General features: G+C 35.9%; 2 protein-coding genes across 2 annotated transcripts; both read right to left on the reverse strand.

The window, feature by feature from the left end:
* Positions 1-1,481: 1,481 nt before the first annotated feature.
* LOC103712334 (putative methyltransferase PMT5) lies at positions 1,482-14,605 on the reverse strand. The gene is made up of 9 exons (XM_088708707.2): positions 13,944-14,605; positions 13,552-13,687; positions 8,639-8,879; positions 7,151-7,376; positions 6,849-7,015; positions 6,414-6,717; positions 5,141-5,276; positions 2,275-2,476; positions 1,482-1,836 (listed from the first exon to the last, which is right to left on the reverse strand). The coding sequence occupies exons 1-8, from the start codon at positions 14,459-14,461 to the stop codon at positions 2,327-2,329; spliced, it is 1,878 nt and encodes a 625-aa protein (XP_088564833.2). The 5' UTR covers positions 14,462-14,605; the 3' UTR covers positions 1,482-1,836; positions 2,275-2,326.
* Positions 14,606-18,479: 3,874 nt separating this feature from the next.
* Positions 18,480-27,810, reverse strand: LOC120104560 (protein EFFECTOR OF TRANSCRIPTION 2-like). The gene is made up of 3 exons (XM_039115891.3): positions 27,660-27,810; positions 20,491-20,862; positions 18,480-19,844 (listed from the first exon to the last, which is right to left on the reverse strand). The coding sequence occupies exons 1-3, from the start codon at positions 27,726-27,728 to the stop codon at positions 18,756-18,758; spliced, it is 1,530 nt and encodes a 509-aa protein (XP_038971819.3). The 5' UTR covers positions 27,729-27,810; the 3' UTR covers positions 18,480-18,755.
* Between the last annotated feature and the right edge of the window lie 104 nt (positions 27,811-27,914).

The following is a 27,914-nucleotide window of genomic DNA, read 5'->3' on the forward strand; positions in this document are numbered from 1 at the left end:
TTTACATTACAAAATAAAATGACACATTTTCTTAATTCTTATCTTTCCCCCACTATTTTTTTTATGATTCTTAGTTTCAAAATATTATCTCCATCCATTGATCAAAATTTAGATTACAAAATAAAGTACCATATTGTCTTAATTCTTATTTGTCCTACCCTAATTTTTTTTTTTATGATTTTCAGTTTCTAAATTCGATCTTTTTCATCAAAATTCACATTACAAAATAAACTGCCAGATTTTCCTCTTTTTCCATAACTCTCTATCTCTCTCATCAGAATCCCTTTCTCTTCCCCGCCACCCCAACTCCTCTTCCTTTTTTTTGACTCTTCAAACTTGAGCCTTATAATCCACTAGTTATCAACTAACGAACTTTAAAAACAAAACAAAGATGAGTTCCATTTGTTTCTGTTTGTACTTCCTACAGCTTGTCATGGTAGGCCTATCCTCTATTACATAAAACAGAAGGAAAAAATACCTTAGGAACTACAAACAGATGGAAGAATTTGAAAGATCTAAGAAAAAGATGTATTACTTTTTATATTCTGTAAAAACCTGGCCTTTAGACTGCATAAATAGATAGAGTATGAAAGCTTCTTGTAATTCTTTTCATGAAATGTGAGACTAGCCAAGCTTCATAAGAAAAAATGCATAAATCAATATGACAATACAATGAATTGAATATAAAATATTTGAGATATCTAAATATCAGAAACATGCAAACTGCATGAATTGTAAGAATTAAGAAACATAAGAAGAAAACATCGAGGAACAAAATTCTTGATAGTTGATAACAAGATAAGCAATATTGGCTCCTAATGTGACAGATTGATCTAAATTATAATTTCACCTGGCTAAAGTCATTAAGTATTTATAAAATGATTTAAAGATTTTCTGGAACCCATAAAGGTAAATTTGGTTGCAAAAAAAATTGCTCAGAAAACTTTTTTTCTGAATAATCTAATTATTTTGTTTGTTTGTTTCATTGCAAAATTAAAAAATGTGGAAAGCATATAACTAGTATTCCCAAAAAATATCCCTGTTCCTTGGAAGAGTCCCCTTTTCCCATGAATTTCCTTTTATGCAAAAATACCCTGAAGTATTCCTCATTATAGGGACTTAATGTAGATGATCAAAGATTGTTTGGCTGAATAAACCTAAATAAAGCTATTTAGTTTTATTCAGGCATACTCAGGAACCAAACAGGTTAAAAGTAAATAATAGTGGCAATATGCCATATCCCAAGCAGTCAGGCAAATTTAAATGGTTAGGTCCACCAATAAAAGCCCATATATTAGATCCGATACACAACCATCCGTGGAAAAGCCTACAGGGAGCATCCTTCGCTGACAACGCACTCGCCGCAAATATTTCAGTTCACAAATAAGATTACATGTCTTAAAATTTCGCAGATCCAGGATAAATTGGATGTGTGCGCATTCACATGCGCACGCACACAGACAGACAGATAGAGAGAGAGATCCTTGAATTGTGATCTTCCTATTAAGATCTCATGAAATGCATGAGATATGCCTGATCTGAAGTACAGAAAGCAAAATTGGTTACACCAAGATGTTAAAAGAAAACTTTCACTGCTGTCAGCCTGTCACCCAGCTATCTCCTCAAAAGAATAATAGATGCCCACCCAAATACTGCAAGTACCAATTTAATAATACACTACAAAATTTTGCAATGAATATTACAAATTGTAAATGGACGTGGGATTGCGCGATAATTGATAGTCCCCATTTTCGCTTTTATGATTATACATGCAATTGTATCCAATCAAAGCACCTGGGAATATGATGAAGCAGTGACATTTTCATGAATAATGCCCTGGCAATCATGAAAATAATTCCATGAATTTAATATAAATAGCAGGATAAAGTGATTACAAGCAGAAGAAATCAGAAAGCACGATGAGATTACTAATTTTGTACTACTTTTGGTCAATATTTTGACCCTTATTTAAGCAACAACAGGTGTTGGCTGATAGTAGAGACATGCCATTTTTAGTAGAATATTAGATGGAATGATCAACCAGAAGAAAACCAAATAGTGTTCTTCTAAGTTTCAATGATGATCAATCTTGAAGAAAAGAAGTTACTGCAATGATTTTGCTTGTACCTCAACAAAAATGGACCCTTCTTTTTCATGTTGAATCCTAACACAAAAATGTCGGATAGGTTTCACACTTCAATTTCACAAATATTTGTATTTTCCATAAAATATCTATGCATTTATGTGAGCCAACAAATTAAGAGTTGATCTTACCATGACTGGAACAAATCATCAGCAGAACCAAAAGTTCCCAGGCAAAAGCTAGTCATTTCCACAAAAATGGCTTTTGGCATATAAGCAACCGCTGGTCACTATCACTTTGTGACTCAATAACTCGTGCATCCCAACGAATTTGAGTCACAAGAGCTCTTGCTTTTTCTATCACCTGAACTTTATCATGTAAAACAATCCATCCCTAAACCAACACAGAACCAAAAAACAAACTAGTTAAGAATAGCTAAAATGCAGATCCAAAATTTACCCGCATAAAATGGGGGAGAAAGTTTGATTAATGATCAGAATGCAACATGAATTGAAAATACAAAAGCCTATACTAGACACAAGCATAAGTGTCAAAATGTAAAGATAAAAAGAAAATAAGGAATACTGTCTACTACAGATGTTGTGCATGTATGGTCCATGTGTCATTAAGGAATACTGTTGTCAAATCTTCTCTATTTAGGCATTAGGAAAAGGATAAGTGCCAATGTGATAGTTTGATTTTTGTCAGACACACGGGATAGTGGAATAGATGGTCCTGAAATTTTGCTGAACTACAGAACGAGAGTTATATGTATAGTAGGCAGAACTCATAAATTTACATGTTAATAAGTAAATAACTGATCTTTGTAAATTAGGCATAAAATGTGAGAAAATCAATGAGCTAGCCAAGTTGAGAAAGAGGAAGACTACAAAGTCATGCAAAATGTTTTTTAAATGAGACAAACTTGATATAAACAATGGTAAGTAGCATGGCAAGGTTAATGAGAGATTTTTGTTAAGTTGCAACTGGTGCAAGGGGTTTATCTTTGCAGCAAAGATGCCACATTTTATGACCTGATAGCATCTTAAGATAAGTGTAAATAATTATTATTGATATAAGGTTGGCTCCCGATGAACTTTTTAAACGAGGTACAGAGAACAAGATGCCTCTGATGACTGAAAAAAAATGTGGTCACTCTAATTTCCAAGAGTAAGGCAACCTACAAAACTACTCTAAAAATTAAGGAACAAAATTATGGGGTAAAACATGAAAAGATGGTTAAAGAAATGTTTTAAAGGAGTGATGTGAATGTTAGATCATCACTTCGTATACTTCAGTTGAAGATAAGAACAAACCTAAATTTGACATTATTGATAAGGAAGTGTATACTGCGATTACACAATTGGCAGGTTCCACAATTTTTACGTGTATCAAGGAAAAAGAATGCTTCTAATGCTTCGTCAAGTTTATCAAAGAGTTGTACGAGGTTGCTAGAACAAGTTCAAAGATGATCTGTGGCATGATTAATGAATTTCAAGTGGCTGAAGGATTACATCAAGGATTGATACTCAAGCCATTACCAATTTTACACTTGTATGGGTGTCATGACTTCAAAAAAGAGACAAGCCTCTGGTGCCCATATTTGGTGACAATCTAGTCTTAGCAACAAGGCTAAAAGTGAGAGCGACTAAATTGAAGACAAATTTTTAAGGGCAAAAAGCCAAAACAAAATGGGGAACAGGGTATCCAACTACCAGAGTAACTAAATGTGAGGCACCTATCATAACTAATAACAAGATAATCGAGGGCCTATGATAGTTTGGTCATGTAAAATAAAAGATGGTTGGGGTGCCTGTATGAGATGAGGGGCACAAGCATGTGTCTAAGGGGAAAGTGTAAGGGTTTGGCCTAAATGATTATGTCAAAGGAAATGGTTTGATAGATTTCCTAATGGCTAAATTGGACTGCAGATATTGTTATAAGCAGTCAATCGGGATCAATAGACCAAGACGTAGACCTAGTCCAAGTAGCGATGGTAAGTGGTAAATGCAGGGTTAGAAGTGTAAAATAGTAGCAGCAGCATAACAGATGAGGTATTTGAGTTGGTGAAATGCTCATGAAGCCTTTCTTTAATGCCATGCCCCATAATTAAAGTTATGCACTTATCTTAAATCGATAATGCTTTGTTGCCACCGCTACCACTGCTTGCGTATTTGTAAGCTTATGGTGTCATGTGCCAAGTTACAGTTACCTACTTCACTTCTTTGTTGAATTTGTGTTTAGATTCCTATTCCAGGTTAATGATTCACAATATGCTCATAGGAAGTTGATAGCTTCATTTATCAAGTTTATATATGTTTTTCTTAGCCTATTTTATAGCAATTCTCAATTGCATACCAATATATTGGGCCATGATCAAAGTGGGTCAATTTGAAATTTATCAATGTTTGTGCATATGAGAAGCAATATATTCCTGGACATGGGAATGTTATGAAAGTAAATTTAGGAATGAATTAGGAAAAAATAATTTTACACAGCATTTCCAAGTTGCCATCATCATTGAACCTAGGCAAAATAAATCATCATAAATTTGGACCATTAACAATTGAGAATTTGAGATATCGCCTATGGTTGGTAAAATTAGGTAAATATATGGGATAAACAAGTTGACAAAGAAAACCAGCAAAAAATGAACTCAGCCAGGTATTCCCCCCTCCCCTCTCTCTCTCTCTCTCTCTCTCTCTCTCGGCACCCACGCTCCTGCAATCGCATGCAATACAGCATGGTTCAACATTATTTGAACCTAGCATCACAATAGAAGAGCATTGCCTTTGACTAAACCAGCTGGCTTGCTAACAAAAGGAAAAACATTCATAGCCTATTTTGGATAAAGGCATCAATGAGACAGTTAATAAGTAGAAGTTACAACTGGAGTACTCAAAAATAAATTTCAGCTTCTTACCATCTAAATTTTACAGGTGAATTATTGAGGTGAGAAACTTACTAATATGCTAAAATTAGAGAATAAAGAAAACTTGATGCAGCAGCCCGACATCTTCTATAAGAAATCAACTATGAAGAGAGGAATAACTCTACCTCTGGACGCAAAATACGGTCCATTTCTAATAATAAGGCTGATAGATCGCACTTCTCTAAAGTGAGATGATGAGAAAGAAGCCCCATAGCATGAAGCAAATCATATGTTCGGGGATATGTGGGAAAGGGTTCACACCTGCAAAAGAACGAAGAGCACCTCCACATAAGCAATTGTTCCACAAACTGGATCCTGCAACAATATTTTTATAGCTACATGTGATATGTCAGCATGCAAAAGTTGCTCAAATAGCTAGATCCAGCAAATAAAGAGAATGAAAGACAAGCTTGGAATTCATCGCATTAAAATTTTTGATTCATTTTATTGTAAATGTATGAAAAAGAAATTAGTGCCTTTGTTTATAGATGCTTAGAAACATTATAAGTCTCTCTCTCTCTCACCCCTCTCCCCGCCTTGCATGTGTGCATATGTTCAAACACAGATGAGCATACAGTTGGCGTGCACGAGTAGCATGCAAATGCACAGACATAAACACAAGCTCACAAATATGCGTGTGAATGCATTAACATACACGTAATGGATTTGGCTAATAAACACTGCCCTCAACATTCTGACCTAAAAGATCACCAACAACATTCAGACTGTCAGAAGGAAAGCTCATTCCAGTTAGAGGATTTCATATATAGGGTCATTCATGCACAGGCATATGTACCTTAGCACAAGAACCATTTATAATAAGAAACTAGTACTCAATTCTACCAATATGTGCTCAGTAATCTAGTTAGGAGACTGTCTCTAAAAAGATTACCAAGATCCTTTGCTAGTATTCCATCTAATCCAGCTACTTGGTGTTTAGTTACTTGAAAGGGCCAGTTTGATCACAATCAAATATATTTCGTAAAAGTATAGGATAATCAATCTTGCTCTAACTTATCTAATACAAACATGATTTAGAATTATCATACAAACATTTTATGCACACCAAAATACACAAAAATCCAAGAAAGCTTGACATAATCTAACCCAACTTGTTGTGTATATATTTTTCAAAGCCATAATCAGCTCGTTAAAGTGTTCACAGATATTTAAGTCTTTGACATATTCAATTCCTGATGCTTCCATTTGTTACCAGTGTGGTATTTGACATTGTTAGAGATGAGGACAAACATAAAATGTCAAAATGCAGTTAATATTTTCTCCAAAAACAATCAAAACCACAATGCAGTGAACCAGGGCACCTAATTATTCTACACATAAATATTAACTTAAACAAGGACTGAATGCGCAAAGAGAAGGAGAACAAAAGTTACCTACCAGTTATGCAAAACACCAGCAAAACCTCGACCAAGTATTAGGGGAAGTGTATTACGAACCCCAGTTGGTACAACATTCATCACCCAAACAGACTTTCCAGCCTCCAAAAGTGCAGCGTTTAGTCCTCCAAAGTTAGCATTCATGTCCATGACATTGCGCACCATGTTAAATGGAGGTAATGGATCTTCATCACCGGGCCTCTTTGGATGGTCCGAAAATATCAAGGGTGTAAGCAAAGACCAGTAGTCTTTTATAGCTGTTTCCCATGCATTCGAGTCCTCCATAAGCTCATCAGGATGAACTTCTGGAAAGGGAAATGAGGGTCAATCATTAACCAAGGCAATTTCAATCGCAGTTCGGTACCAAAATATTGTAAGAACAAATAAAAGGCTAAGTGGAATAATGAAAATCAGATATTTTAGAACAAATACTTTCCATGAATGCCAAGTCCTTCTAAGTTCCATTGGGAGCCAGAAAGCCATTTTGATGTGTTTTGTAAGGGAACCCACTGTTTTCTGGTAGTTCCACTTAAACATGCAAGGAGGGGTTTATTAAATGATTCCTCGTCTTCCTCTGTACAGAGAGGTACAGCACCCTGCTTGCTATAATGTAAATGCCAGAAATGATGTTACAATTCTTTCTCAACATGAATGGTTTCTAGCTATAGAATTAGAATGACAAGCTTAATCACAACAACAACAAATATATTGCAGGAAACTCAGCATTTTTATCCTCACCGAGATGCATAGCAATTGAAATCTGCAGTCTTCTGCCAAATGAAAGTCTCATCTTGCTCTCCTAGTAGACTCCAACAGATTTTCTGGGCAAAATTCTCAATAAATGTGAAGATGATGCTGTTCCTTGCACCAAGCGAATTACTTTGAGCTTTGCTGGTAGGTGATGTCAAGACAAAGTAACCTCCTGGCTTAAGTAGCCGATCAACTTCAATTAGGAAAGCACCATCTGCTTCAAGGGAGTTGATGCGCATTGACATGAGATATGATGCACTCTTCCATTAATTTAACAAGTATCTCTCAAGCTTTGTATCAATTATTTTTGGACACTTTTACGGATACTCATCAAATATGACACATGCAAGCATGACTTTAAAAAAATGTCATGCTACCATATTGCAGTTTTTTATGCGAATAAGTGGCCCAAATTGGCAAAAAAAAAGTTAAAAATAGTCTGTTTGAAATTGATATTAAAGTAGGTGCAATTGATATTAAAGGCCAACATGACACCAAAGATTAAATAAGCGAACTAAGTCAATTGGGCATGCAAAGGCTGGGTGTAGAATTAATGATGCTCAGAGAAAATGGAAAAAGAACTCTAGTAGCCACTTGAATATAAGAATGGAGGAGAAAGATAAATTTGGCTGTATAAATGTGGATTCCTTGATAAACAAAATCATATGGCCCCATCTGATCGGAGAAATTTTCAATAAGCATCATGGGACATATTATCCAGTTCCCAAAATTGAGTATACTAATGGTCCAGTATGGTGAGAATGGAGAATGATTTAATCAAAAAGTTGGAGACCTAGCACAAAGTTTTTAAGAACTTGAGATGACAATCACATGCTTTGGTGCTATGAAACTCGAAAAGCAAGTTAAGAAAGTGAACTAAAGGGCATTAAGCCAAACATGAACAGGTATAAGAGTAAGAGACATACTTTGCCCTTTAGTTTTTTTTTGCTCTTCATGTCTCACTTCATTTATCAACGAATTATGAGGTGGCTTGCCACAATTTTACCCAAAAAAGGGGACTAAGAGACACAAGATTTTGCATGACACTGCAGTACGGATTGCATGGGCAAAAAAGAAAAAAATACAGCCTGAATATATTACTCGGAGTAGAACTCGTGCATAAGAATGAAAAATGCACATGGAAAGCAAACAGAACATATCTGTATGCTATTACAGTTTAAAAAAGGTAAACTAACTTTCTATAATGATAAAAAAAGTACTGCTGTATTCATAATGACACAGGAGAAGTGACAATAAACAAAAGAAAAATGTTGATGGCCTCTTTTATCATGTTGCAAATTATGGTATAATTTCAAACCAAGAGCAGAAACAAATTTTCTGATGATTAGAAGTTTGTAGTGAAAAGAGTACCGATTACAATCTGGGAAACAACTGTAGAAGCTTATATAAGCTGATGTGTTGAATGAATTATCTATTCAACGTAAATAGAGGAAAAGTAGACAGTGATTCCAGTACCCTTTTTGTCCCAGATAATTCCACACTGAGCGCAATGGACCATATCAAAAGAGAGTGGTGGATATGGAAGTTGCCTTGAAACAAAACTCCCAATTATTGCAGGAAAACCCCTTTCAAGGGTTAGTTGAACTTGACTCCCAAATACCTCATAAGCTGCTATACAAATGGTCATTAATTTCAGTGAGAATAAATGAGCTCCAAAGCTCCCAAAACCGCATTCAATGTCCAACACTGTCCGGATCTGAAATTATCAAAGAGACTTATCTTCTTAAAATTTATCACAGGAAATAAATATGAGAACATGTCTTGTTCCTTAGAACAAGAAAGAGATGAATGATGCCACTTTAACAAAATATGATTTTCAAGAATGAAGAAGGCAGCAGCACTTCATGGTGAAAAGAAAATCATTTACCTAAATTTTATTGTGTTTTTGGTACTTCTGTTTGTTTATGTAATTTTTAAAGTAGGTTCTAGAGTCCTATTTTGAGAATAACTGGTATTAAAGAGTCCTATTTTAGGTGCACATTGGGTTGGGCAAGTTATAAAGCAATTAGGATTTGATTTTCAGCTGTTTTGAGAGTCTTTCTAAATAGGGTGGTGTGGGATTCTAAATTTTCCATTTAGGGAGAGGTTTTGGTGATTAGTTTCTTGGTTATTATAGTCCTACTTTACTTGTAAAACAAGTTATAGAGTATTATAAAAGGGCCTATGCCGATTCCTCATGGAAAGCATGGTACATGATTGTTCGAGAGAAGAAAGGATTTCTTTAGGTCCGGTTTGACCCTTCCCTCTCTTCCCCTCCCCTCCCCCCCCCCCCTTCTTTCAGATCTCTCTTCTATTATATTTCATTTTTTTTCCTCCTCTGAACCTCACGTTGCTCTTGCTTCCTATATAAATATACTGTGATCCAAATTTCTGTTTATAGGACTACTGGATACCCACCAATCTACAAGTTTTCTTTAGAAACTTCTTTGGACCTGTACCTCATCTAAAGACCAACAATAGAGATGTTTTTTTGGCCTTTTGAATGTTGCAAATGCCAAAAACACATTCTCTGCCTTGCTTTCCATGACAAGACAGGACGGTGATTTGTTGGCCCAAACCCAGGTCTCCTCCATTCCCTAGGTTCTCCCCCGCAATGCAGGCCATCCCCAATTTGTCCTGCATCAGCACTCCTCATACTGCAACAACATCCAGATCAAGTATAATATATTATGTAGGAGGTGAGAGAAAATACCAAAGCATGCAACAATAATCCAAAGACAAGTAATGAAGTATTTGAACTTGAAAAAATGTACAAGAACTAAATGGTAACACAGAATTAGTCTAACACAGTTCTTGAAGATCAAGTTTGCTTTCCAGCAAGTACTGCATGAAGCTCACAATATGGAGCAACTGTAAGGGCACAAACAGTTGTGGCTTTATCTTTATTTTCAAAGAACCTATGTGTGTCTTGGCAACACAGTATTAGTCGAACACAGTTCTTGAAGATCATGTTTGCTTTTCAGCAAGTACTGCATGAAGCTAACAATATGGAGCAACTGTAAGGGCACACAAAGTTGTGGCTTTATATTTATTTTCAAAGAACCTATGTGTGTCTATGCCAACATAGAGAAACAATATTCAATATTGTCTGTCCAAAGCCGGTACTGCAAAGTTTCCATCCATCAAGATTTGTGCCAAAGCTAGTATGTTAGCAACAGTTTACTGCTCTTCATAATTGTACTTGGATTATGGTAATCATTCTAAGTATCAAATTCACCATCTTTTATGACCTCCAGTTATATAAAATGCATATTGAATTTCAAACTGCATGATCAAACAACTAGAATATTTTAGCATGTTTATTTGCATATGAAGTTTAAAGTAGTCAAAGATCTACCTCTTTGTCCTTTTAACCACAATCTTCATTAATCCCAATAGTAACAATTTACCCAATGGTTTTAGGCAATCTATTCGCCAAACTTAAAAGAGCGTCTAGCCCATACATAGCTTGCAAAATTGTCACAAACATATACAAACAATTTCTCCATCATTTCCTCTATTACAATAGTCCTATCTTCATTCTTCCATGCAATGATTTACCTCACCAACGATAGCTCCAAAACCGCCTATTCATATCCTCATCCCACAATCTGGTTGCCAAATAAGTTTATCTTCACCTATAATATCCAGCCTTTGCTGAAGAAGAAGGGACCTTGACATGTTTAGAACACTCTTCGCCACCTTTCAGCTATCAACCATCTATAGTAGCTCATGCAATCATGCTAAACACAACTCCCAAAGCTTTGGGATAATAAATTGGGCTGAGAGTGGGGAGAAGAGAAGCCCTGTTTGCAGGATAAAATCTTGCATAGACTAGTTCCTGTTATTGTGTAGATTTATCACTAGTATAGAACAAAATATAGCCACTAACATTGACAAATGGTTCATCATCAAAATTCTTAATCAACCAAGAATCTTCATGGAAGTTACCAAAAAAAAAGAAGTAATAGTTACCAAACCCTGAAAAGGACATGATGTTACAATTCACTTCTTTCTTTTCTCTGGTTTTATTATTACAACAAATAAACCTACAAAGGTGTGAAATATATGAGCCTAGACCAATTTAAGGGTGTATTTGGATACCTAAATCCTTCCACATAAGTAAACAAAGCTCTAGGCTTGATTGCCTTTCTAGGACTACCAAGCTTCATTTTGTTGTCCCTTTACATAATATCAAATGTGTTCTTAGAAAAAGGATTATAAATACTATATTTGTAAGCATTCAACATGTGGCCATATTTTCTTTGAAGCTCCTCTTGTATAATTTGTCAGAACAATATTACTCTTCTAAATTCAATCGTCAATAGATTTAATTATTTCTATTATAATTCACATATCCAATTAGCAAGAAAATGATAACAAAAACAATAAAACAAGGGGCAACATAGTTATTTATGATGTAAAAGAGCATAAAGATTTGTTTGCTGTTATATATGCAAATGATCCTTAAATATGCATAATTGTAAATAATACTGGACTTCCACAATCTGGCCGACTTCATACAACCATCTAGAACTTTAATACTTTGAAAATTTCAATATAATTGAATAATCAAGAGAAATGCTGAAAATTGAATTTAATCAAGTAAAAAAATTCAACTACAAAGGCATGGACTTCGAGCTAAAAAAACACTCCAATTATTATTATGAACAAGGTTTTAAGATTTGACTCTGGATTGTGTGATGCCTACCTTATCAACCTAGTACAATATCATTCTAGTACGAGAGTTCAGTATGCCCCCATATGAATGCATGGTATGGGTGTTGTAATGACTCCAATAGTATACCATGTTCTAGTATGGGGCATATACCATACTGATAAGGTACCAAATATAGAGACTAAAATCCTCGACCGTTAGTGGTAGTATCTAGAAATTAATTTCAATATTTCAACAATAAAAGATATAGAAAAATGGAGAGCTATAAGACAGTACATGGCAAAACGAAGAAGATAAATGCTTCTGCAAGTGAGCCAAGAGACAACATTGTATGCCAGTATAGAAGACAACCGAAAAAGCCAACAATGTTGTACATGTTAAAATGCCAAGCAATAAAAAGGTATGTGCATGTAACAAGGAGGTAGCACATAGGAAGTATTTATATGGAGATGCAAGAATAGAATTAGAATTATTACTGCTAAAAGTGACAAAGGATTGATTGAAACCGTACAATATATAAACATTTACTTTTTGAAGAAATGCATGAAGTCAGAAGTGATGGTGATTGGACTAGTCCCAAAATAATAGGGAAGATACAAGCTGGTCAGATAAAGAGGCAAAGACAAAAGAGAAATTGGATGCAAGTCTTGAGAATGATACAAAATGGAATGTTTTGGGAAGTAAGCCTCTCAATATTAAGCATGTAGCAAACAAGGCTTCAAAAGATAAACCCTCGGTAGATAGGATAAAATTTGTTGATTGCTGGACATGATCATTAGATTACACGAAGAAGACTAGGCATTTAAATCTTATTAGATTCAATTACTTCAACTAAAAGACCTCTAGAACTCAATGAAATAGCTACTTGATGATCAAAAAGGCACTATGAACAAAGTCAAGCCAACAAACACATTACCACTTCTACCCGGTTCACAATAATTTCTAATTATACAAACAATATAATAAAATATCCAAGTCACAAGTAAGACTCTGAAGAGATGTTCTATCTAGCAAATAATAGAATTGTGAATTATCAACCATAGCAATCAGATGGAGCAAATTACTATTTGGTGCACCTTGCTCGTTTTCCCAAAAGTGAGCTTTTTCTTTTTTGCGCATTCGGTGTTAACAAAATCTATCCTTCCATATTCAAAATTAATGCCTCTTCACCCTTCAAACTGAAGAAAGGCTACAGCTTCAGCAGAGCCATTCTAACATTTTTCCCATGTTCAAGAAGGATGTGCTCTTCCTGATAACATATGATAACCACCATTTGAGCTTTTTTATACTTTGTAACATAATCTCCTACTTCCCATGTATGTCCACATACATAGATACATACATACATACATAAATACATATATACAAATATACTATATGTATGTATTTATTCTTCAACAACTAAGCAACGTTGTTTGATTCTCTAGAAGTAATCTCTGTAGCTAAACACACAACAACTTTTTTTTGTTTCTCTCTTATCTGCAGCAGGGAGGAACCTAACTGAGAATAAAAGCTTCGAGAGTGAAAGAGGATGCAAACAACAACAAATCCACCAAATTATCATAATCTTGTCTTGCATCTGGAAGATGATGAGTGAATTATGTTTTATGTTACAGACAAATAAATGAATGCATAGATATAAAACAAACAGCACATTAACATCAATAGCTAATGCCAGAAAAGATTTTTTTTTTAAAAAAAGAAAACTTACACCAGCTTGAAGGAATTCAGAGTCACTTCCTAAGCCTATCATTTCTGCAATTTGACGTGAGTAATCTCTGATACCATCAAAAATCACACCATCCTCAGAGTGGAAGGCAATTTGATTTTCCTCCAGGAGCATCATCCTGAAAAATTGTAACAAAATTATTATACCATCAGATGAAAGAGGACCAATCAACCATTCCCATATAGTCCATTTATATGTAACAAAGAGTTTCAATATCAATGCTGGTGCATGTAAGTTGAGGAATCTTTCAAAATGTGAGCTGGGACAATAAACAGTTCCGGAAAATCAACTGAGATTTGCTTAAATGTTCCAGCATTTGCTATATAATTCCTTGGCTGCATATCAAATAAACATTTCAGTGATACAAGGCCTACCTTTTTTTCATGCTGCCAGAAGAAAGAAACTGATCTTTTGTAATCTTCACATTGCCACTCCAGATTACATCCTTACCAGTTGGCCACTGCAATGGGATCTTGTAATCCTTCGGAGGACAAACCAAACAGCCTATTTCAACGTCATCCACTTCACAGTGTCTATCAAATTCATCCCCATCATGAAACCCAGCTAACATGTTTCCAGAAACATTGTAACAAGGAACATGATTCTCTCTTTCTTTCCCACATAACTGAAGCTCCCCCAGTGGAGTTATCCCAAGGGAGAGTGCCTGTATTTCTAAAAGATCACTTGTTGTTTGCTCCCTTAACCCCCTGTAATTCCTATATATGTAAGGTACTGGAGATTGACCTACAGAATTCCAGATAGCTGGATATGGTGAGCTTAAAACAGTGATTAATGCAATAACAATGATGAAGTAAAGAAGCAACGAATTCAATGATGGCCACCGGCCAAAGTTGACAAAGTGCTTGTCAGCCCAAGGTTTTCTCATGTCCATAACCAATGGAGATTACAGCGCTCCTTTAATAACTGAAATCAGGCCCACTAGCAAAGTTTTGGTCCTCTCAACCTAAATCTCGATAAATACTGAATTAAAGCAGTCAGAAATGACATCAGATTCGAAGGTTTCCTTTTCACGCGATTGACAATCAGAACAATTCGTACTCCACAAGCAGATTCAGCCAGAAAAAACAGATACTTTTCACTGATAACGACACTTAATACGAGATGTAAACTATAAAGTGGAGTGAACTACAAAACAAAGAAGGCACAAATGGCAATTAGGTCATACAAATTAACCTCGCTGCATTAACCAATTGTCGAAACTCTGAGCTCAAATCAGGTCACATTCAACTTTCATACCATATAGTCCTCAAATTGTACAGAACTTAACTAGAATCAGGCCAGAAGGGGCATTCAAATTTCACATTGTGACTAGAAGATTAAGAAACAAGACTGGAGCACAATAAGGCCAGATCTCCAGATAACGAACAGAAGATCAGGAAATCCATCACAACAATAACCAAAGAGCAATATCACCAGCAGGATCGAAGCAAACCCGCATCCAGATCACCACCTTTGTCAGAGTAAACCAACCCTACCACCCTGATCAACCTCCCACGCCATTAAGAACCGAATCTCCCGGCAATCCCCGACAACCATCTTCCGAAACGGCAAAGAAAAACGATCAATCAAAACAAGAACAGCGAATGTCGCTCACCGGATCACCAGATCTCAACATTCCGTCGATCACCGACGTCAAACGCGACGCTCTCTTCCGTCGGGCGCCTCAGATCGACCTCAGATCCCGTCAAACTACGAATGCGGTAGCTTTTTTCTTCAAGAAAGACTCGATCGGAGAAGACCAATCTAGGGTTTTTCCTCGCTCTCTCCTCGCCTTCGGGAAGTGAGAGAGAGAGGACAACGAGAAACGGTTATATTCCAACGGGCCGCGGATCGACTCCTCCGCGTCCCTGGCAGCGAAAGAGCAAAAGAAAAGGTGGGTTGGGGGATTAGGGGCTGAGACGGTATTTATAGGACGAGATTTGTGGGCCCCGCAATTCAGAGACCCAAATCATTTTCACGAGATCTGGTGGGAATTATCATAGCATACTAAATATAACCATGACGGTGGCGCTATCGGTGGACCGCCGGCTCGCCTTTGCTTACGTTGCACCCCCAGGCACGGGGCTCCACGTCAGCCGTCGGCCACTCGATCAAGCCGTCCATCCCTACATCGTCCCCCTTTTATCTGATTAACTTTACTCAATCCATCGACGCTTATTCAGTTAACGGTGATGATACGGTTGATGGTGTCGGTTATTAACTCAAGATTAGCGTTGCAGGCGTTGAGATGCTCCTTGGGAACGTTTTAGGGCAAGGCGAGGTGGACAGCGATGGCTACGTTGTCGCATGAGAGGAGACCAGCTTGTTATAGCGAACCGCCATCCATGCCGACATCGTTGTCCATGACTGGGTGTCAGGCGTGCACAGCGTGTTAAATTTGAATTCCTTTTTTTCATATATTATTTTTCATAAATATCTTCTAAAAATTCAAATTTACATAAATATTTTTTAAAAATTTTTATTTATTTTTGCACCTTCATAAACTACTATTTTTATAGAAATATTTCTATTATAACAGTTCTTCTATCACCATTAATAAAAATCATATTTATTTAATTAAAAATAAAATAAAATTTTAAAATTATTTTTTTGTCCTCCATCGCGATCGCTTTATAAACATTTTTTTCACATCTATCCATTAAGTGGTATTTTAGTCATTTTAATTTGAAATTGTTAATTTTTTAACAGCATTAGATGGCATGGATCCATATGCAAAAATAAGGATAAAAAAAGGAATAAAATAGCAAAACAAGTGTTTTACGAGTATATTAGATACAAATATTAATTTTGGGTGGGTATTTATATAAAATTAGATATTTATGAGGATATTCATGCAAAAAAAATTCTTTTTTATAATTCAAACCATGGACCGGACCTAATCGAGCAATATCAGCGATAGAAAAATGATGAACAAATATTTTTCAGTTTTTGATAAAAGGTTGAAAGCATTGCCTAGATTAAAAACTATTACGAAACATACACCCATTACATCAGCATACAAAATCAATCCAAAGGTTGTATTATACCTATTCGAACATTCATTACAAAGTCACCGTGAAATCCCTGACTGCCCAATCTGCAGCTTGATTGCCTTCACAGCAGATATATATTGCTTTGAAGGTAAAATAGGTCCATTTCCATTATAGGACATCCTTGATTATTGGGTTGGAGCTGCACTGAACCACGAAATAACAATCGAAGAATCACCTTCAAATTTCAATCCATAGTTGTGATGTGATCCCATCAAAGTTAATTTTCAAGACCCCAAGGGAAAATATGACGGTTGATAATATGACGGTCGGACCATATGATACTAATTTAGAAAAATGGCAGTTGATGTTTCATGTTTATTTAGTAAAAATATAAGTTTCACCATTTATGCATAAGTTTTTGAACATGTTTTGTAAAAATTTTATAATATTATTCTAAGAGATAAAATCTATTTTTTACCGGTTTCAGTATAATGGTCATTGGCTTGAGAAGGCTTCCCAAGCTATATTATCAGCTAGAGGACACATCTCAGAGCTTCGGTAAGAGATTCGAGAATAATTATAATCCAGAATGTGTTCCTTATGGGATGAGCGTATAGGATTGGTTAGAGAGATGGGCTGATATGCCTCCTGATTATGCTAATGATCCGAAAATCTACGAGAGACATCGTCACTCGACGAAATTTTAGATATCAGTGTGCATGTTGTACTTAAATATATATAATAGATTGTATCATTTTATATTTGTATCTCACTAATTGATTGTACAATATTTCATGTTGCCTCTCGTAGCATACAATATCTCACTAATTATTTTATATTTTGCATCACTCTAAAATATCAATAGGCATCATTTAGGTTGTATCGAGAATATAAAAATATCAAACATCATGAAACATCAAATTATACTTAAGTCATTAAAAATATTGAAAAAAATAATTATGAATAAATCAAACCTAAAAAATATTGAAGAAAAATTGGTGTGCCAGTTCAGAACTAGCACGCCTCTATGCATCATGTGTCGGTTATATATTATTATAATATAACAATATTATATTATTATTGTATTATAAATATAATATTATATTATATAATTATAATATATATTTAATATTATTATTTAATATATATTATAACATATGATAGTATATAATATTATATGGAATATTATAATATATTATTGTTATGTCATATAATATATTATAATATTCCATATAATATTATATACTATCATATGTTATAATATATATTAAATAATTAGATTTTGAAATATATTATATAATATTTATAATATTGTATTATATAATATATATTCTTATATATTATTATATAATAATTATAATAATGTAATTATTATATTGTAATAATAATAATTAATAATGTATAATAATTATAATAATATTCAAAAAATCATGAGTAAAATATTTCTTTCTTATTCTCATTATAATATATAATTATTATAATAGTTTCAGGTAGATTTTTCTAGTTATATAATATAATAGTATAATTATAATAATATTTATCCACCAAAGAATGGCCCTTATTATTAAAAAAAAAACACAGAGAAACCAGATACATTTTCTATTGTAAGAAATCGAAAAAAAATAAAAACAAATTTTCTGTTTTTAATTTTTTAAAAAAAAAGTAGATATGGTAGCAAATACAGCCAATATAGTCTTTGTCCCCCTCTTTTCTTGAGACCAGAAGGACTAGTCCCCACCTTCCACCCCTATTCCCACCCACCCTTTGAGGGTGACTCCAACCAAAATTGAAGTCAACCTTGTTTAAGTGGCAAGAGGTGATACCATCCGAATTAAAGTTTGATGGTTACCATGCAATCATGTTATATTTTCTATTGCCATTAGAAGAAAGAAAGGCAAAACAAAAAAAAGGGAGCACTGAAAAATCCATTGCACCTTTTATTTCAACTGCACTATTCAATAACACAGAAAGTACTGCACCAGCAAAAGCTGTTTTCTGACAGTCGCTTAAATATGGAGTATCAGGAGTACAATGGAGCAAATCACAGGCATTTCAACTCGCATTTCCAATGAACCAAACACACGTTACAAATTATTTATCATGCTTGCAGGCTTCATATCAGAGTTCAGTGAAAATTTAGCAACTTCTGGAGTTGGAAAACTTGATACTTGTACATATTTTTGGAGTTGGGGGCTAGGTGATCCTTCTACCTTTGTGTAGTGAGCATCTCTTCCTTCCTGGAACTGGTGACTTCATACAAATAGAACCATTACCTAAAGTGACACCACATGCAGATGATGATCTGCTCGCCGCTCTATAGCTCTCTATGCTTATCATTAACCCAGGTGATGTGACCCTCCTTCCTTTGTGCTCTTCACATCTTTTCCTTCCGTATACCGGTTTCCTCTTACAAACATACCCATCATCAGTGACCACCCCACAGATATCATAGGGCTCATCAAGGTTACATTGTTTTTTTGTCATCTGATCTTCGCTTGTTATTAATTTAGTTCCGGCAATTCTCTGTCCTTTATGATGCTCACACCTTTTTCGCCCTGAAACAGGCTTTTTCCTGCAAATAGTCCCATCACCATAGACCACACCACAGATGTTATATTCCTGGTCAGCATCATATGTCTCCTGAACTAGTTGAGATTGGAGTTTATTATCAGATAATATGTGGAGATGAGGTTCAAAAATCCTTCTACCTTTGTGTAATTCACACCTCTTTTTTCCATGAATTGCGAGTTCGGAACAAACAGAACCGTCTTCTGAGACAAAACCACACACAGATGATTTCTCTGAGGTTGTTGTGACTTCTCCGCCAGTTACTTTATCAATGCCAGTAATCCTCTTTCCTTTATGCTCTTCACATCTTTTTCTTCCTTTAACTGGTTTGTTTCTACAAACTAATCCACCACCAATAGCCACTCCACAGATGTCATGATCCCCAGGAATGCCATCACCCCCTTGAACTAATCGAGGGCGGAAAGTAACAAACTTGAACACTTCTGGGAGAAAACCTTTCCTACCATCAGATGATCCCACTTCATCAAGTGGCATGCTTCCATTGATTTTGATCCCTTCTTTCTTATCAAATACAGTATGCTTCCACTGTTGTAGCTTTCTATAGGCAGATGAGATTGGGCTGGTGGCTGCATTATCTAACTTTAAGAGGATCTCTTCTCGGCGACAGACACCATTGCCACGTTTATTCCAGGCATAGTCAAAGACTTTAAGCAGGCTGGCTTCTGTCTTTTCAGCTTCTTTTTTGCTAGACATCTGTCAAATTCAACAAGATCCGGGTAAGCACAAAACAGCAGCAAAAATAAAGGAAAGATTTAAATTTCCAAAGGTGTTTTAGAAATGCCAGCACAAGTTCTATGAACTGTCGAAAACACATGTTTGATACCATTGAGCATTAGAATTTGTTTGACATACAAAATGGATCAAGCTTTTCAGATGTTCACACGCAGTAATGATTTTACATTTACTTGGGCATGTGGGTTTTTTTCTCAGATGTATTTATTTATTCATTTACCAGTAAAACTTGCAAGAGTACTACCTTAGATAAGATATAGATGGAAGCCTTAGTTATATATGCATTTGATGATGATACTTCTATTATTAACCAATCTGTCATCATCATTATCCCATTGTTATATCCTAGGTCCAAGACTATCTAATAGAATCTTTAATACTAAAAGAAGTTCCAAAACACTTTACATTCTTGGTACCATATGATTGTATTATTTCTTGCATGTTCTTTGAAGTGCTACAAGATGGTTTTCATGCTTAGCTAAAATATTGGAACGCCATAGTTCCATGGATCACCTCTTTTAATACCTTTCATTATGATATCCAAAATTCATAGGTCATCTAAAGTATTAAGAAAAGAGAAGGAAGCATAAATGAAAAACCACCTTACCGGAACCCATCTGAACATGATGGAGTGTCCCCTTGAGAAAATCTCTTTGAACAGTCCTGGTCCACTCTGAGTAAAGGGAAACTCAATTTTATCTGCAGAAATAATCAAATTTCTATGGTCCAAATGAGCTCCTTCACGGCCATATTGTTGGAGCCTTGTTCTAACATTATCAGCTTGCCCAAGGTACACAACAATAACATCCTCTGAAGCACGCCTGCGAGTCCTATTATCTTCAACTCCAAGATTTGAAGCTATGCCTAACTCATAGAGACCAGGGCATGCACTGTATATAGGAATATTATGGATCCTGTACCTCTCTACTCCATCTTTTCCCAAGGAGTAGTCCTCCCAATCAGATGGTCCAATAAGGACCTAAGCAGATATAGAGGGGAAAAAAACATTAACAACTTACTTAAAAAGAGTGAAAAATGAGCTTGAGAGAAGGCAATCTTTTATATACATACAAAAATATGTCTGTGAGAACATGTCTACAATATATATTGAAAGAGTGTAAGCTCTAAACATTATTTACAAATGGCAATTCTGTTGCTTGTAATTCAAGTTTGATAATATCATGTACCAAGCAATTGTTGGATAATTCAAAGATTCATATTGCTCCATGCCTCTTACACAAAGCACTACAAAATGATGACACAGAAGGATATGCATGCTCTGAAATGTGTTATAAAGGAAGATGCAGCTTGGAAGCATCTATTTGCCTTTTCCTCCCATCCTGATTGTTTAAGAGAATTGTTCAAAGTATTGAACATGACCAAATATACACATGCACTTATATAGATACACCCACACCCCGCTCGCCCCCCCCCCCCCCCCCCACGCCCCCCCCCCCCCCCCCACACGCCCAAGATTTTGGTTTAACAAATCAAAGTGGAAGTAAGTTTTATGAAAAGTGAGGACTTAATCTGACACAAAATCATGGCTACTTTGATATTGCCATGAAAAATTAAAAATTCAGTTTATTTTACATGTGTATTGCTTTTTTTTTGAGAGAGCAAGAGAGAGAGAGAGAGAGAGAGAGAGAGTATTGCATGTGCATTCCTAACTAAGCCATAATAGATGACACACGGACAATGCCAATTCATCCCCAATAGAGTAAGAGGTTTGTACAGAGAAGTGAAATCAAATTCAGATGTAGATGTATGCGATTATACTTCCATATATCAGTCTTCATTTCCCAGATTTACTTCCCATTGCTATCAAAGAATTAGACATTGGATTCACACTTGAAACATCCACTCGAAATTGTAGGGCTTGCACTGGTGGAAATTCGTAGATATCTTGACGATCCAAACTTTGGATTCAGTTTTCCTGAATTTGTCTTAAGTAATATTGACAGGTATTACTGACTGATTATCGCTCGAACTTGGCAACAGGGCCACCATTCATTACCGGAAGTTCCTAAACTGGGAAATTCAGGAATTTTTTTTCCTTGTTGAGAACTTTACAAATTCATTCCCAGATCACCATTTTTTTGAAGTTGATGGTTGGTTTTAAAAAGTTCACTAATGGGAAGCTCATTTCATATTATGGGTTTTAAATGTCAGAAACTCCATTGGAAAATCATATTTGCATATTCATATAGTTATTTTATTAACAGACATCTTGTTTCTTCATGAATAAGAAAAACAGGCCAGTGGTTACCTAGCTCAAGAAATATTATGGCTAGTCTTTTTCTTCAAGTCAGATTAGACCTAGCCAAGGTTCACCATACCGGTCGGTACCGTACCGTACCAAAATGCAGTCTCGTACCGTACCACATACCAACACTTTAATAGAATAGTACCAGTGCAGGGTTCGGTACTGAGATGGCGAACCTTGGATCTAGCCCTCCTACAAAGAGTGTGATGGTGGTCTCTGCCAATGATACAATGAACTGTTGGCCATAAGGTGCACTCCAATAAATTTACTAATTGTGAATCTGAGCAAGCTGTAGCCCAGATGCAAAAGGAAAACGAACATAAAGAACTCTGAAAGTTGGTAATGAAATCCAGAGAAGCTTCTCTGCCTTTCAAGAATTTTAATTGTAAAGATAACTGGATACATGCTATAGATAGAAGAACCATACTTTGAATAATACGTAGTACTTACAAAGAACAGAATTTCCAAACAGTAAATTGGTTTTGAGGCTTCTAAGGATATCACGGAAAGTAAATCTCAAAGTTCATGTGAATCTATGAAGATTCATAGTTGTCCTGTAAGTAAATCTCAGGTTTCAAAAGCTGATATCTGCAGAAACTTCACTATAAACTGTAAATTTAATCGCTTCTTCAATACGAACAGCAATAGCCTATTGAAAATTGGATGAGGAAAGGGAAAGAAATTAATTGCATGATTTGATTACATATGATCAATTTCAGAGTTAGAGGAAACAATATTCAAGATAAATAAGAAGAAGAAAGAGATGAGAGAGGAGGAAGGAATTAGGATGAGTTAAGATAGAAAGATAGGGAAGAAAGGAAGCTAAACATGGCTATTATTTGTTTTGATTGACTCCAAGACTATTAAAACTGTCTGGTTAAGATAGGAGCCTTGTGCACTATTTCTACTTAAAGTAGAACCTAAGTAGCTAAAAGAAATCTGAAACACTAAAATTATAGTAAACTACTTGTCCTTCTTATCATTCACCTCCATGAGATCTTCAAAGTTTGATAATGGAGAGCAAACAATGCAACTACCAAATGATGGTTATGGTTTATCTTGATCATATCATCATCTATCATGAGGATTACAATATACTTTGTAGAACCTTAGGATCCTATAGGGATAGGGTCATCATATCATAGGACCTGGACCATGTCAGAATAAGTGTGAATCTCTTGTCCAAAAACTGTATCATATGGATGCATCCTTAATAGATCAACAAGGATTGATTTTACTGTTACTTGTTAAAATTCAAGATTAAACTACATAAAATGCCCTTATGCTGTCTATACCAAGGTTTTCAGTCTCGATACAAGATCACTTATGGTAGCTTTTTAGTATTGGTCAGGGTGGCACAGAAGACCCCTTAACCAACATATGATACACTGACAGCAGCTGTACCATGTGCTGGTATAGCCCCTGTTATCGTACCAGTAACTTATTAGGTTGGTGCAGTATACCCGGTAACCAGGTGGTATGGGTCGGTACAGAAAACCTAGTTTATACATCAAATAAGCTTAAAACACTTTTTATTAAATGATTTAACCTCACGTCACAGCCAATTGAATCCCAAAACATATTTGGTTGTTTATTCCAGCTGAAGTATTTGACAGCTTAGATGAGATTTTTCATCATTTTAAGCATCAAAAGAAAGAGATCTTTACCTATGCATGCCGTGTTAACCGACTCTCAGATCTAGCTAAAAAAAATCAACCTTGAATATGTGTTAGTCAGCTGGATACATCATACAATTAAACGTAAAAAAAAATTTTGATAACAGCTTCTAAAGATCGGTAAAGAGTTGGACTCATCTAGTAACTTAGTTGACCTTCCATAAAGAATTCCTTAAATTATTCGGGAAGATTGGATGATAAACAAGGGACAGAGTCAAGTTGGGAGCTCTTGATATTCACCTAATACACCCCCTCCCCCTCCTTAAAAGAAATTTGGGAGGTACATCAATGGACCCTGCTTCACAGGCTTCTCCCTCTGAGAAGACCCATGTTGTCTCGCAATTGGGAGCTTCAAATAAGCTCCAATTTGATGTTCCTGGAAGCGGGGGCCTTGATGTTCTTTCAAGGGGGCGTATTAAGTGAAGATGAGGACAACCAATGTAGAAAGAGTAGTACTACTAAGAGAACTCTGGAATTAGTGGGTGCCAACGTGGCTCCTCCCTTGAGTATAATCTCTGATTGTTGGAACAAAGTAAAAATCTTCTTCACTTTTGCCATCATGAACACTTTTATGCTGATCAATTATTGGCGGTAGTTATTCAATTCAACTTGATGGAAGTTATAGATCATCCATATCTGTAAGATTGTAATCAAAATAAACCTGAAAAGAAGTTAATTAACTCTAAGGGCTAGACATAAATATTATTCTAAGAATGAGGAAGGCAAACACAAACACCCTTCTATAGGGGTATCTCTCTCTGAAAGAGAAACACCTACAGACATACAAACACAAGCAGACACGTCCCCTATCCACTTTGCGCGACTATGACACTTCCAACTAGTAAGTAAAGGCAAGGCACACCAAACAACGACTAAAATGTAAAATGAGACCCCACACAAGGAAGAGGAGAGGAAAAAACAATAAGATAAAGAGCATCAAGTCAAACCAGTATGAACTCTTAAAAAATATAATACAACATGGAGATATATCGAGTAAGATCAAGATATAAAGATGTACTTTCATGAAATCCCTAATAGGCATGTGAGTCATGCCAGGTTTTGTGTGCCTTAATGTCAAATACGATATGTTTGGGTTATTGACCCTGAGTGGAGTGAGCATAATGAATTAATACTCCTAGTTTCTAATGATCAAATTCATGCTGATTATATTTAAAATCCATTATGCCCCTCCCCCAAAATTGCGAGCTGGGGTTGCAGCAACAACCACATACTAATGGAGAACTCTCCCCACAAGCATGTAAGGCATTCCAACATGATATAAAATGTATCACAGTGGAGATAACTAAAATAACTAAAATCCAAAATTTAATTAATTAACAAATCTAACTGATAAATAAAATTTAAATCAATAAACAATAATATTTTGTAAACCTCAAAATTGCAAGTTTACTTTCCGATCAAAAACCCAATTTCATAAAACTCATAAATCACACATAAATTGATGACTAATTTATCTGTTTTTAAAAAATAAAATTATTTAAATGAAATATCTACAAAAGATGGATCATTACTTACTTTGCACGAACAACGAGCAAAGAAATCCAACTAATCCTGAGAGTCTTCTTTAGAACCTAATATTCAAAATTATATTTTTATCAAGTTTAACCATAACAAATTTGAAATAAAAATCCCAAGTCCTAGCACCTTTACAGCAGATCAAGCTCAATAATTAGAGAATATTACAGTCTAAATCAGGAGAAGGATGGAAGAAGGTGGAGGAAGGACAAGGTTGGCCAAGCGGTAATGCCAACGCCCTGAGTTGGTCTGATCAAGGTCAGACTACGATACAAGTGGCTTAATAGAGATCAAAGGCGATAAAATGTAGCAAACAAGGACTAGGGTGATGACCAGTACGTCGCCCAACAGCCATGGGGCAGGATCCCCTACTGTGGTCAACCTATACTGTAGGGGATACCACTGAGGATCCACAGGTCATGCAAAAAAAAAAGAGAAGAGAGAGAATATATATTTTCTTTACTATAATATATATATATTATTTTCTTTTCTTCTTCTTCTTATTCTTCTTATTGCAAAAGAGAGGAGGAGGAAGGGTCGGCTCCTCCTGTCACCCCAATAAGAAGTGGAAGAGAAAGAAAGAGGCGGTGGCGCAGCCGGAGGTCCGGCAGCAAGTGATAGTGAATAGTAGGCGATAACAGTAGCAGGCGATAAAGAAACCAAATGGAAAACAGGGGTTTCAGCCTCTAGTGGAGATATGATGGTTGTCGGTGGCTAGGCTCCGATGACAGTCATGGGATGATGCAAGGGACTAACCACAAACTTCGGCAACGAGCATCGTCGGAGAGGATAGCCAAAAAGGAAAAAGAGAGAGAGAAAATAAGGCCGAAATTCAATCCAAAAATAGGGGAACCAACCAAGCATCCCCTTTTTGACAAAATCTAGTGGTTTGCAGCTGGAAACCGCAATCTAAAAGATTGGGATGATGGAAAACAAGATCAATTTAATTGGTTTTGTGATGCTAAGCCATGGCTGTAGCAGATGACGCTTAGGAAATAGCTTGGCAACACCGGCAAACTTCAATTTGGAACCATGCTTTGCTGGTGGGGGTTGAAAGGAATCTAGGGTTGTTTAAATAGAGCTGAAATCCAAGTCCCAAATCCTTCTCCGCATCAAACTCTTACCGGCTTCAAGGGAGAAGATGACTCCCATTGGGAGTCTGTCTTCTCCTTGGCATGTGCAGTGCACATGCACCGCTAATTTTTTTTTTTTTTTCATTTTTGGGTTTAGATTTTTGGGCCGATTTGGGCCAATCCTTCTAGGCCGGTCAAGTGGACCAGACCCAGGCTACAAGAGGCCAGGTATTACAAAATCAAAACCATGTGGAAGGCTCTCAAACACATTAGCAACTTATCATAGGTTTTAGCTTCACCAATGTTGGATCAAATTAAACTCCACAACTCAACATTAACTCATTCGTCTGCAAGCTATCATTATTCCAGCCCAAATGTCAAAGTCTTTCCTCTTAATTCCTATAGTATGTTATTCGGTCCCTGTCGGTGTGCAGATTAGACAATGCTTCCCAAATACCCTTTCAATGTTTAGCGTAACTATGAAACAAATTTGGTGTCATGATCCCCCAAGGGTAACCATCTAGATTAAGACCTGACCCTCAAATTTTGCTTCAAGATTTTAATAAAACAGTTTTACAACAATTCTCTGGAATCCCTTCCCTTCACTTAAAATAAGAGACCTTGCGATCCATAAAACAGAGTCAAATTAATGCTGGAATTTTCCGACACACTGTTTTAGTCCCAACAACAGAACTCTGATCCGCATTAATTTTTTTTAAAAAAGGACATTATTCAAATAAATAAGGTGCACATTATCAGAGACAGAAACCAAAAATTCTCTGCGTCTATAACAATCATGCAAAAAAAAAGGTACTCCTGAAATACTACTAACATTTCCTAGAAAAAATAGCAACATTTTTCACAAGAATCTGACCTGAGCAAGGTCGATCCTTTTTCCTCTTTTCTGGCTAAATCTAATTTTTTTTATTTTCTAATTTCTCATTAACAAGCTTGATGCACCACTGAATCAAATTTCAACACAAGAAAAGCACATGTAGCCACAAGTCAACTCAAATTCAAAACTACTCGATCGTGTACACAAATCAAAGCAAGAAGAAAATCTAATTAGATAAAGTTAAAAAGGCAGAAAGGTAAGGGGGATAACAAAAACAACAAATACTGGCAACTATACGATCTCCATACCTCATCAAAGAAAGACAGGGAAACAAAACATGACAAGGAGTCAATATAAGATCAACACAAGAAAAATATATTTGAAACTAACCTTCCATTTGGAGAAGAGGGAATCATGCTTGGTTCGCAGGCACTCCTCTCTCTTCAATCTGGCGGACATCTTCTCCCATCGCCCCTAGATTCACCGAGACGACCGTATAACAGTAGTCTATGGTTGTAGCGCTCAACTTTACCAAAGTGTGGTCCCGCTACGTCCCTCCCGTGCCGGGATCGGAAATGTCCGTGCTACCCCGCTCACAATTGAACTGATTCGACCGTTACAGTGGTTCGGCCAGATCACGACCAT

The sequence above is a fragment of the Phoenix dactylifera genome, chromosome 12 (genome assembly GCF_051530095.1).
Source record: "Phoenix dactylifera cultivar Ajwa chromosome 12, Ajwa_hap1_PhDact_Kaust_v1.1, whole genome shotgun sequence".
NCBI classification, from domain to species: domain Eukaryota; kingdom Viridiplantae; phylum Streptophyta; class Magnoliopsida; order Arecales; family Arecaceae; genus Phoenix; species Phoenix dactylifera.